Consider the following 12768-nt stretch of genomic DNA (forward strand, 5'->3'; position numbering starts at 1 on the left):
AGAAAGAGACACGCAAACTCCAAATATACAGCAGGCGTCAGGGTCGAGATCAAACCCATGACCCCCTGCATACCAGGCGAGGTAGTTAACATCTCCTAGCCACCGTGATGATGACGAGAGAGACACGCAAACTCCAAATATACAGCAGGCGTCAGGGTCTAGATCAAACCCATGACCTCCTGCATACCGAGCGAGGTAGCTAACATCTCCTAGCCACCGTGATGATGATGAGAGAGACACGCTAACTCCAAATATACAGCAGCAGGCGTCAGAGTCGGGATCGAACAACCCACGACCTCCTGCCTACCAGGCGAGGTAGTTAACATCAAGCCACCTCGGCACCCCTGTGCATGGTTCCCAGCTGAGCGAACAGTCATCATTGCAGTCATCGGAGTTGCACAACCCCTCTTAAAACACGAAAGCAGTTGCGGCCTGCGCCTCCACAATGACCAGCATCCTGGCTGTTTCACCGCAGGCATGGGGTGTCGGTTCATTAATAACCTGGCATGGATCCAGGACCGGATTGCCAAAGCGGTGATCCTAATGGAGCCACGGAGGCCAAAGGGGTAATGTGGGTGGATGGAATTTGTGTGGTTTTCTGCTTTTTCTTATTAAATCACGTTCGCAGTGCAAAGGCCTGAAGGCCCAGAATGCCGAGTGGTCAGCAGCGGCAGTGACAGTGGCACGGTGACCGGACCAGGGACCTGCACAGTGAATTGTCCCCATTATTGTTCGGTGTTGAGAGAGGAGTTGAAGGAGGAAAGACGATCGCTGGTGATTTTAGAAACATGTACAACAATAATAATGATTATTTACAGCCCCTTGTCAATCCACCGCTGGACGAAGGCCTCCCTGCGCAGTGTTGGGCGTGTGGGTTATTTAAGCCATACTTCACCACGCTGGTCGTTGCGGTTCTGTGAAGAGAGAGGGGCACAGAGGTCCGCCTTTGATATTGCTCGCCGCCGCTAACCACGGCCAGGAATCGAACTCGGGTGGTGGGATTCGCAGCGCGTGTGCGTAAACCGCTGCGGCATCACCACCGTGCGGAGATTCACGACACAACACAACGTGGATGTATACAGGGTCTCGGTGCATCCGTCGCGCATTTATTTTGAAGATATAGGCAGCAGTGGCGTGGCGCACTTGGCATGGGTCATGGTGCAAGGAATGAAATGTGGCTCTTCACGGTCCTAAATCGGATCCTTATTCATGGCCCGCAGCTTGGACCCCATCTGGCCGACGGGCCCCCGGTGAATTTGAACGCCAGCTCAATTGTAACGCCACTGAGAGAGGGAAGTCTTTCGGTTATAAGCAGAGGTTAAAGAGAACATTCTAGAGGCTGATTTTTTTTTTAACTAGGCAGCAGAGGTCGCAAACGGGTTTTGATTCCTTACCCGTACCCGGCCGCACCAGGGTCGCAATCGGGTACCCGTACCCTACCCGATACCCGGCTACCCGTACCCGGCCGGGTATTGGGTAGGGTACGGTTACCCGATTGCGACCTCTGGGATGAAGCCATGTTGCAGGCGCGGGTGGGTTGATTCTAGGAACTTGAATTGTGAGAAGAGACAAGACGTTGGGAAATGAGTGACAAACGGTGACTCACCAGTGACTCATGGCCTACCCGTACCCGGACCTGGCCGCACCAGGGTCACAAATGGGTACCCGTACCCGGCCGGGTACGGGTAGCCGGGTATCGGGTAGGGTACGGGTATCGGGTACCCGATTTCGACCTCTGCTAGGCAGGGAGCCGACAATACGGATTGCGGGGGGAGAGAGAGGGAGGGAGGGTGGCAGAGAGAGAGTGTGTGATGTTCCAGACTATGGGGGCAGCAGAGGAGAATGAGCGACCTCCCACTGAAAGCAAAGGCAGGGTGAAGATCTACATTTTGTGCGCTGTGTCCGTGGGGCGTAACGACGACCCTAAGTGCGTAATGCAGTATTGATTGTACGGGGGGGGGGGGGGGGGGGACTTTTACGGAAAGGTCCAAGGCTCCTCGGCCGCCTTTGGGAATTTGTTACAGGATGAGGCATGAAGATCTGGGTCTGTCAGTGGGGGTGGTGGATATGTGGAGGGGTTCCCAACAAGCCCCTTTCTTAGTCATCAGCCATGATCTATGTACTGCTGGATAATGAAAGCCTCCTCCCCCAGCCATTGGCATCTCTCACGGGCACGCGACGGCAACGATCGCTCTCGCTCCGGCGCACGGGGCCGATTTCGTCACTCCATCTCTGCGCTGAACGTCCTTTCGGGCGCCTCCTACCCCCCCCCCCCCTTTTCCGGCGCCCCCCATTGGCTGCCACTCCGTTGTTAGTCTCGACCACCGGGCCATCCTTACTTCCTGGCGACGTGTCCTGCGCAAGGCCCGCTCACATTTGTTCAGAGTCGAAGGTTTCTAATTTGCGTTTCTTCTCCGATCCATACATTCGAATGAGGGTTTTCTCGTCAGCGATTGGCGCAGATCGATAAGGGTGATGATGCAGTCGTCTGAATGCCTGAGGCGTTCTGAATGGCACGGACACCTCAAGACACACACAAAAACAATGTTTTTGTTTACAGTATGAACGGCCTGGGTAGATTTGTGGGAGCTGTGCAAACAGATTTAGATACCAGCTATGGGAACGAGTCGCTGTGTATTTGTGTTTGCTAATTCATTTCCATGTTTCTTTTTTTAAACTTACCCTGAATGCATGGAAAGATGCTGCTGTGTTTGAAATTCTCTCCCCTTCACATGTACTGTATGCAATGTTACCGCTCATCATCATAATCATCATCATAATAAGTAGCAGGAGCCATGATCTACTGCTGGATTAAGGCCTCAAGCCCTAAGGCACCATCTCTCAAAGTCTCGCTATGCAAACCGTACCTATCTCTTGCAAACGAGCACGATTTGACTGGACTGTGTCGCGAAAGAGATCTTCACAGTTTTGTCGGATTTTTCCAGGATCAATAACGATTTTGATTCTGAACGTCCTCTGCGGCGCGTTCCCCTCCTTTAGCTGCCACTCCATCATCAGTCTCCTAAACTAAAACATTTTTTATTAACCCAGGTAAGGCCTACTGAGCCGTGTAGCTCTTTTTCAGAAGCGAACTGGCTATCACAAACTAATTATAGCCCAACAAAGTGGCTTATCACGTGGAAATTACGAGCAGACAAATACTCTAAACGCACGTTTTTTTAAATGTTGAGGGAAAAAAAAACGGACGACCAGGAGGAAAAGTCCACGTCACCGCGGGGAGAACATGCAAACCCCAAATATCGAACCCACGACCTACTTGCATGCCAGTGACACCTCCGGCCCCCAACCGTCAAAAAATTCCAAGCGTGCGCCGTGACGTCCACGCTTCTTTGAGCACTTGTCCGGCTACGATTGTAATTTTGCCTGGCCGGCATCTGCGTGCGTTTTGCGGCCGCGTCCTGCCCCCCAATCTCCTCGCTCGCCCTGCTCCCCCCCCCCTCGCCTGTTCTCACTCGCGTACCGCCCTGTCAGCGGCGCTAATTTTGGATCTTTGTCGCAGATCCCTCGTCATGGCGCATGCAGACGAGGATTCATCTCCAGATAAGGGCCCTTGCAAGGCCTGGCGTCTCATTTTCAACGGAGAGCTGGGGGTTGATTGAGGACAGAAAAACGGCAAACTAAACGTCGGCTTAACAAACCACAAACGAGTTCGATTTGAAATCGCCGAAACTCATTGCGGTTGATGTGAAAAGCAAAAATGTCAAGCAAAAAAAAAATTCCCCCGCAAATACTGCGTTATAATTTATTTCATGAAAAAAAAAAGGTGCACGCCCACTTGCCAATTGGGCAAATTTTTTCAACCACCTCTAACTCCGTCCACCCAGCAGGATAACCGAGTCCACCGCAGTCGGGCGATAATCAGGTCGTGTGTGGTGGGGTAGTGTGGGGACCGCCACTCCTTCCTAGACGCACCTCCGATTAGCACGGTTGGCTGCGTACGTTGCGAAAGTCGTTCAACGCGCACAAAGACGACTGGCAAGCGTGGTTGAGTTGCAGGCAGCGGCACGATTCTGGCAATTGCAGGGCTGCACCTTGTTACTTGCTGACTGATAACTAACGGAATGCCATGCTTGTTAGATAATGCAATGTCTTTCCACATGTAGGAGGGGGGGTCGTTAGAGGAAAAGGAAACTTTTTTTAATGAATATCAAACATTCTTGTAATACACAGAATGATTAGGTCATTGGTTCTTAACCTCGGTTGCACGCTGCACCCCCTGGGGGTAACGAGATGTCCTCTCTGGGGTTGCGAGACATGGCCAAGTTTCTTTTTTAGAAGGTAAATCATCGAAAACACAAATTAAGCATGGGCTACTTTGTTTCATCAAACCTATGTATTCATTAACCCAGCTTAAATATACGCTGCCAAGCCTGGTGGTGTTCATTCAGACGCTGTCTTTCCGACAGACCTGTTCTTCACCTGAGGACGGCTGCTTGCGTTGTGGCCGAAACGTCGTGAGAATTATTTTATTATGTTTTATTTTTATTATTTTATTATTTCCCTTCTATGCGACTTTACCGAAATAACCAAGAAGATTAATTAAAATTATACATTTTTTTGCAATTGAGAACCAAATAAGTGCAGGCTGCATTAAAGGTTATAGAACCACTGGATTTAAAGAGATGGGCCAGGGTGTCTCAGGGGATGACCAACGGAACTGGTCCTGCTGGGTTCTCGCCACTCGCCGATAGTCCTGAATGGTCACTTTGCCCCCCCCATCACACGATACCGGAGAGCACGGCTGTAATAATAACATTGCTTGTGGCAATTCGCAGGCTGGCCAGAGTGACACGTGCTGTATCTCTCCATTCCAAACATTTAAAATAGATTGCGGTCACCGGTTCACTCTGTGGGGAAGTCAACAGTAGTTGTATTTTGGATAGACTTACCCTCGCCATAGGAATGTGCCATTTCCACCACCTAGCTGTCGGCTCTAAACAGGAGATGCTCATTTGTGCAGGAAACCACTTTGACTTTTTTTGTATTTGCATGGGAACTCATGTACATGTGCAGCCCTTTGTTAATCCACTGCTGGATGAAGGAATCCACCACCCTGTGTGGTTCATGGGGGATACTTTGACCATACTTCATCACGCTGGTCGGTGCAGGATGTAAAAGATTGGCGTGTGACGTCTGTCAGTACACTGTGGGGACACAACTTCGTTGCGTCAACTATACGCGTATCTACTCGTGCAGCAGCGCACTCACGTCACAGCTCGGGTTCTCTTGTGGAAAGATCACCCGGCACCTCCTGAGCCGCACCATGCTGGCTCGGCACGGCTCGGTTGTGCAGTGGAAAAAACCACCCTGCACCCCTGAGCCACACCATGCTGGCTCGGCACGGCTCGGTTGTGCAGTGGAAAAAACAACCCTGCACCTCCTGAGCCTTGTCACGCTGGCTCAGTGTGGCCCTGGCACAGATCGGATGTGCAGTGGAAAAAAAAATCATCTGCCAGTCTCACTCCCTCCGTCTCACTTTCTCCATCTCACTCTCTCCATTGTGCTCAGCGCCTGAAGCCGTGACGGGCATGCTGGGGCCTCCCGTGGCTCAGCCGCCCTCCCCCGAGAACCTCTCTGGGGGGCCGCTGGCGTCCCACGGCGGCGGCGGCGGCGACTGCGGCACCCCCAAGCAGTCGCTGACACGCCGCCTCCTCCGTTCCATCAAGGGCCGCGGCCGCCAGGCGGCTCAGCACTTCAGCTCGCAGCGGCAGCCCGTGGCCCGCACGCGCGCCCAGCTGGAGATGGAGGCCGCCGTCGCCCAGCGGCTGTCGTCGTCCCAGCCGGACGTCCGTTTCGGAGCGGGCTACCGGTCCGGTTCGTCCTCTTCCGCGTCGTCCGAGAGCAGCGGCTCGCCGTCCAGCCCGCGGCGGGGGCCGCCGTTCGCGGCAACGACGGCCGACGCCGCCGGAGGTCCCTCGCCGGTGCCGCCGGCGCCGCCGCTGCCGAAGACGTGGGATGAGTGCGTGGGGTTCGCCCTGCCGGTGCCGGCCATGCTGCCTGCCGACGGGAGGAGGTCGCTGCCGGCCACGCCGGCGCTCCGGCGCCCTCCCTGCCAAAAGACGTCGTTCTCCACGTCCGCGTCGCCCAAGCACCTGGCGGTGAGCAGCGGGTAGCGTCCGCGCAGCCACCTTTAGGGTCGCCACCTGTCCCGGCTTTCCCGGGAGAATTGTATTTTATAATGTTTTATTTTTATTATTTTATTATTTCCCTTCTACGTGACTTTACCGAAAGAACCAAGAAGATCAATGGGCGTGGTCACTTATTGTGGGCGTGGCAACGTGAAAGTGGGAGGGGCTGGCAGCTCACCGTGCGTGTGCTGGTTGGAATTCCTTTCCAGCTCAGACCCCGCTTGCTTGCCCATCGCCACATATATAACCTCTTGTTGTAACTGCTCTCTCGCTGGTTCAGCAGTTTCACTGCTGGATTATATTTTTCCCGCCTGAGGACGACCGCTTGTGTTGCGATCGAACCGTCGTGATTTATTTTATTTTACACCTACGTGACTTTACCGACAGAACCAAAGAGTATGGTTGAGCCTACCGGATATTCGGAAGACCGATCCAATCGAGCAGATTGCCGCTTCGCCGACTCTTTTGGATGGTCCTGGGAGTTGCGCCAGCTGCTAATGTAAATCAACTGTGTGTGCGTGGTGGCCCGCCCACAGGTTTTATACGTCTGTGCCCACAGATCTGTCTGTGCTGACGGTCCTTAACTTATCAGCGTGAGTGTTTCAAAAGGAAAAACTGTAGTTGTGTCTATTTACATTGGTTTATTGAGAAAACATTTGTGCTACTTTATTACATGCATGGCTTGGCTGTTCACATGGCTGGTAATGCACCCGGTGGCGTTTTTTTTGGTGCATTTTACGACTCGGTTATACGACACAGCCGGGCACGAAGGTCGTATGGCCGACCAGTGCGCTCCAATCCGTCAGTCCGCATCCGTACACGAGCGATGCTTACTTGGCGACACGCTCACGCTTGCAGGCAATGCATTATGGGCGCAGGTCGTGCGTGAGATGCTCTGCAAATGCGGTAACATTTGCCGGAAGGCCCTGGTCACCTCCCCCCACGCCCCTCCCTCCCCACCCCCGTGACCCCTTCCCCCACGCAAACAACTGTGCCGTCCATGGGGTCGGCCCTCTTGTCAGGGTTGAGACATCGATAATTGAGTCGGCTCACGTTGCCCAAGAGCACTTGTTAGTTGGTAGCGTCGTGAAGGGGGTTGGAGGTGAGGTTAAGGTGGGACGTGGGCGTGATAGGTTTTATCCCGCGGTTGTCATGCCAGAAAATGCACGCACAAAGACAAGGATTGCCCGTATAGATTTAACACTGAAGGTCCCCAACCTTTTTGGCACCAGGGACCGGTTTCGTGGAAGACAATTTTTTTCACGGACCGGGGGGGGGGGGTTCATGATTGGGGTTTTCCCCCTTTTCAAAGAAGCTCTCCAGCGACGTTTGTTTTTTACTCATTGTGGCTACTAGGGGTTAGCAGCTTGTGGGCTTACCACAACTGTGACTGAGACAAGTGGTAAATAATAAAATAACGGGCGGGCCACGCGCGGACTCACCGCTCACCTCCTGCTGTGCGGCCCGGTTCCTAACAGGCCACGGACCGGTACCGGTCCACTGCCTGTTCGGGACCACAGCTTTAACAGACTGTTGGGGACAAGTGCTGTTTGAGAGTAGCACCGCTATGAAGGCCGGCGCGGCACGAGCATGGACGGGTGGCCGGCACCACGCCCGGTCGCCTTTGTCTCCCTAGTGGCGACGTTTACACATTGCTCGCAGGTATTGATTTGACGCTGAGTCGACCTATGGAAGGCTCAGTTCAGATATCCTTAACCGGGAATCGAATTCGGGTTGCTGTGAATCGCAGACACGCACGAGCAGAGGCTGGGGAATTGTTTCTGGAAGGAACAATCGAAGAGGTGCGGTCACGTGTGTGCGCTGTGCGTGTTACAAACACGGCACGGCACTTGCTGCACGTACAGAGACGTTGCCCACGTGCCAGAGCAGACATCGGCACCGCCTAAGCTAGCTATGCTCGTGATGGCGCTGCGGTGGCGAGATGCTAACTACCTTGCCTGGTATGCAGGAGGTCATGTGTTTGATCTCGACCCTGACGCCTGCTGTATACTTGGAGTTTGCGTGTTTCTCTCATCATCATCATGGTGGCAAGGAGATGTTAACTACCTCGCCTGGTATGCAGGAGGTCATGTGTTTGATCTCGACCCTGACGCCTGCTGCTGTATATTTGGAGTTTGCGTGTTTCTCTCATCATCATCACGGTGGCAAGGAGATGTTAACTACCTCGCCTGGTATGCAGGAGGTCATTTGTTTGATCTCGACCCTGACGCCTGCTGCTGTATATTTGGAGTTTGCGTGTCTCTCTCATCATCACAACGGTGGCAAGGAGATGTTAACTACCTCGCCTGGTATGCATGAGGTCATGGGTTTGATCTCGACCCTGACACCTGCTGTATACTTGGAGTTTGCGTGTTTCTCTCATCATCATCACGGTGGCAAGGAGATGTTAACTACCTCGCCTGGTATGCAGAAGGTCATGTGTTTGATCTCGGCCCTGATGCTGCTGTATATTTGGAGTTTGCGTGTTTCTCTCATCATCATCACAACGGTGGCTAGGAGATGTTAACTACCTCGCCTGGCATGCAGGAGGTCATGGGTTTGATCTCGGCCCTGACGCCTGCTGTATATTTGGAGTTAGCGTGTCTCTCTCATCATCATCACGGTGGCTCGGTGATGTTAACTACCTCGCCTGGTATGCAGGAGGTCATGGGTGTGATCTCGACCCTGACGCCTGTATATTTGCAGTTTGCATGTTCTCCATGTTCTCTCTGTATTCGCGTGGATTTTTCTCCGGCTCCTCCGGGAATACAATCCGTGGCACCATGAACACATTCACGTTAATTTAAACTCTTTTATTTTTAACTATTTTTTTTATTTCAGCAGGTAAGGCCCTACATTTTTTACTTAAATCTTTTGTGACTGCAGGAATTCATATTCTTGGTTCTTTTGGTAAAAAAAAAACATGTAAATAATACATTTTAAATAATAAAAGCAAAAACCCGCAAAAAAAATAGTAAAATAAAATTTGAAATAAAAATAAATTTTAAATAAAAAAAGCAAAAAACCCACGACGTTTTTTTATGTAATTTAATTTTAAATTACATTTCAATTGTGGGTTTTTTGCTTTTATTATTTTCAATTTATTATTTTTATGTTATTTTTATAATTAAAAATAAAAATGTTAATTTAATTTTTCAAATTGTATTTGAAAATGTTTTGGCTTTTTGTTTTCTATTTATGTGACTTTACCGAAAGAACCAAGAATATAGACAAGGCCCTCTTTTTTTATAAGTGACCTGGTGACAATTGATAGCTCAACGAAGTGGCTTAGCACGTAGACATTTATAGCAGCCAAATACTCTAAACACACGTTGATTCTAAACGTGGGAGGGAAACACCATAGGACCTGGAGAAAAATCCACACGACCACAGGGAGAACATGCAAATTCCAAATATATAGTAGAGGCCTGAGGGTCGGGATCGAACCCACGACCTCCCCTATACCAGGCGAGGTCGTTAACATCCCGCCACTGCTTTAGTCTGAACGGCACATGGCCTAAACAGAGGAATGCATCGGAGAACCATTGTGCCAGATTGCTCGCGTGTGGCTGTTTCTTCTGCTTGAGCGTCTTGTTTGAAATGAAAGAAATTCCTCGTGGGGTAATGACGTGGGCTCAGGAAATTGCGACTTGTTTGGTGGTGAACAGTTCCACATGTTTTTTAGGCACCACTTGGCTCCCACCCTGCACCGTCCTGCGTCGGTGTCACGCACGGTGGAACGAGTAACAATCAACGGGGAATGTTCAGTGCTCGGAGCTGCCCCACGCTCCCTGTTGGTAACAGCTGACTCCAGACACTTTGAGGATTTCAACACGCTCGGTGGCCGTAGCGGCGCAGTGGCGAGCGCACTTGCACTGTAAACCCGGGTTACCCGAGTTCGATCCCCGGCGACAAATCACATCATTTGCGAATTACATCTCAACAGTTTCTGCCCGCCCTCGGCATTGATCTGTATTGACCAGCGTAAAGACTTTTGAACAAACAACCTCCATGACCGACACGACGCGGGCAGGCCTTCATCCAGCCCTGGATTGACAGAGGGCTGTGAATGATCATTAATGATGAGTGGATCAGAAGAGACCCGCAGAGGATTTGGTACAATGATGCATCGTGCGCTGTTGTGGTCCGTTACGTTCAATGAAATGGATATCCACCAGAATCTGCATATAAGCACACACCTTGGGAGCAAGGCCACCTGTGCTTATATATGAAGTAAAGTCCTTTGTATCAGAAGTTTCCCTTTGTAATGGTAAGGCCATGTTGCTAATACCGGAACTGTTTTTCATATTAGGTATGCTTATATTTTTGCCATCCATGAGCCTATGGGCTTTCCAGCCCGAATGTTCATGGAAGCCTCTGACAAACCTCCAGGAAACCCATTCATCGATGTAAATTAACAGTTTTATTTCTTGTTGGTCATGGTACTATGGAGCAGCACCATTTGTTTAGTAGGCAGGCACATGCTTCATCAGTCACCGTCCTATCGGGTGATTGAAACCTGTTAAACAGCCACTGCTGGGTTGCTAGACGTTCGAGCGAAGGGCGTTCCACAAAAAAACTGTTTGGAGTCTGCGGTCTTTACACGGAAGCTGCGGTTGGCACCCTACCTACACATTTCAAGAGAGATGGCTCGGTTCCCGAACCGGGCTAGATCCGAGAGTCGTTTTTCCATGTCAGCCCTGCCAGGGTGGCATCCGGGCTCCTGGGCACGGTTACCAAGCCGTTACCACGCACTGTGCCGGCCTGTCTTTGCCACATCCGATTGGTCGCCCAGAATTCCTTCTTCCTCCTCTGCAACATTGCTCGACTCTGCCGCTGTCTCATACCCCACCACCCCCCTCCCTCCCCTGTAGCCAAGTCCCTGCCTGGTCCACGCGCTGAACCAGATGCCGGATGGAATTATCCAGTTGTGCCCCTCCTTGCTGGCATTCCTGTAGAAAATCTCAGGAAACTACAGCGGGTCAAAAACGCTGGCTCAGACTCCTCCCATCACGTCCACTCTTGAGTCTTCTTGTTTTCAAGTGGTGGAGCAGCAACGTCCTTCCTTTCAGGGCCTCCTTCATCCAGGTGTCTACTCTTCACTGATTAGGCACGGCACGAAACAAGTTCACCATACATACCCGCAGTCGTCCCATTGCTGGGCTTCATTCTATTTGTTTTGCTTTTGTCATTTTGGTGACCTAAGGTCGCTCCTTTACACATGACACTCGTCGTGGTCGCTTGAGTGCTCACCTGGTCAAACAAATACATTTGACTTGACGGTAGTGGCTGTCACTTCAGACACCCCCATCCCACTGTCCTTCATGGGGGGGGGGTGTTTGAGGGGGCAGGAGTGTCCCTTTATATAGGTAGCCAGGGTCCCAGTCAGCTCACTCCACACTCGCTTCGCTTGGCAAATGAGCTTGGCAAATGAACACTTACGCAAACCGCATTTCGGTTTTGCGGAAGTGTAAAAAATGTGCAATTTGTGTGTTCATCGTTGCTGCTCATCGTTGTAGGAGACTGCCTCGGACAGCACCGTGAGATGTTCGATGGCACCGTTCCCACGAGCAGAGTTTCATTATTCCAAGCCTCGCAGGTGAATTCCCTTGTCTTTACAGGAGGCAGAGCAATGCGAACTGAATCCCAATGCAGTCTTGATCGCAATTGCAAGGATTTATTCGAAGGCCCTGTGTCATCTCGATGGTAATGAATTAACCAGAGTTTAATGCGTATATATGTTTTCTTTGACGAACAATTGTAGCTGTTTGCCTTCATTATGGAGACCCCTTTACTCATCGTTATGCTATTAGCTTGAACAAACATAAGTTAAAGAAGGCGATTTCCCAATAAATTTTTTGTAGGGAGGCATTTGCCTACCAATGATTTTCGGCGGTGGGAATGCAACATTTCCTATTTGCAGAGACAAAATATTTTCATAGGACAGCCACTGGTAAGTTCCACGATTTAGGACCTTTTAGAGATGTCGGTAATCATTTAAGATAATCAGGAAGTGGCTTTTTTACTCAGGCATAGTATTCCAGCCCATCAGGACTGTACTTCAGATGCAAATTAGTTGCCCTCATTTCTTGATAAGGGAGATTTTGCTTATAAAATGCCACTGGTGGTGGTGGTGTCGGACGTATTCGGAGCTACTGAATTTTTCATCCACGCTGGGACTGTGATGGTGCATTCAGTTTCATGCATGTGTCAGAGTCGACTTAGTCCATAAATAGGCAATATTTTCTAAGCACGTGTGGGATAATAGCTTTCAAAATGACACTCAGTGGCTTAGCGTGGTTGCCGTGGGTCCTGGCGCAAGGAGTGAAACAGAGCCCCCTGTCTGCCCCCCCTCCTCATCATAGCCCAGAGTGTCTGTGTCCCTCTGGCCTGTGGGCTCGGTGCAGTTGCACCGCCTGCACACCCAATATCCGATGTTACTGCCATGTGTGTTTCCAGGACGATTTTAAAATTGTGACTTATCAAACTGCCCCCCCCCGACCCCCCCCCCGACCCCCACTGTTGAATATCTACACAAAGTGGTACTCATTTGATCAACTCCAGAGGGATGAGAAGCTGGGTCTTGACCCCTGGCTAGGATTTTGAAACCGCAAACGTC

The 12768-nt window shown here is 51.0% G+C and overlaps 1 protein-coding gene across 1 annotated transcript in view; it reads left to right on the forward strand.

Moving 5' to 3' along the window:
* The window catches only part of MCTP1 (multiple C2 and transmembrane domain containing 1), a 156817-nt gene that overhangs the window by 9047 nt on the left and 135002 nt on the right, over nt 1–12768 (forward strand). Inside the window, exon 2 of the mRNA XM_061570834.1 lies at nt 5530–6119. Coding sequence (XP_061426818.1) covers nt 5530–6119 — 590 coding nt within the window. The remainder of the gene's footprint in view (nt 1–5529; nt 6120–12768) is intronic.

The sequence above is a fragment of the Lethenteron reissneri genome, chromosome 46 (genome assembly GCF_015708825.2).
Source record: "Lethenteron reissneri isolate LAM-NWPU_2019-01 chromosome 46, ASM1570882v1, whole genome shotgun sequence".
Taxonomy (NCBI): domain Eukaryota; kingdom Metazoa; phylum Chordata; class Hyperoartia; order Petromyzontiformes; family Petromyzontidae; genus Lethenteron; species Lethenteron reissneri.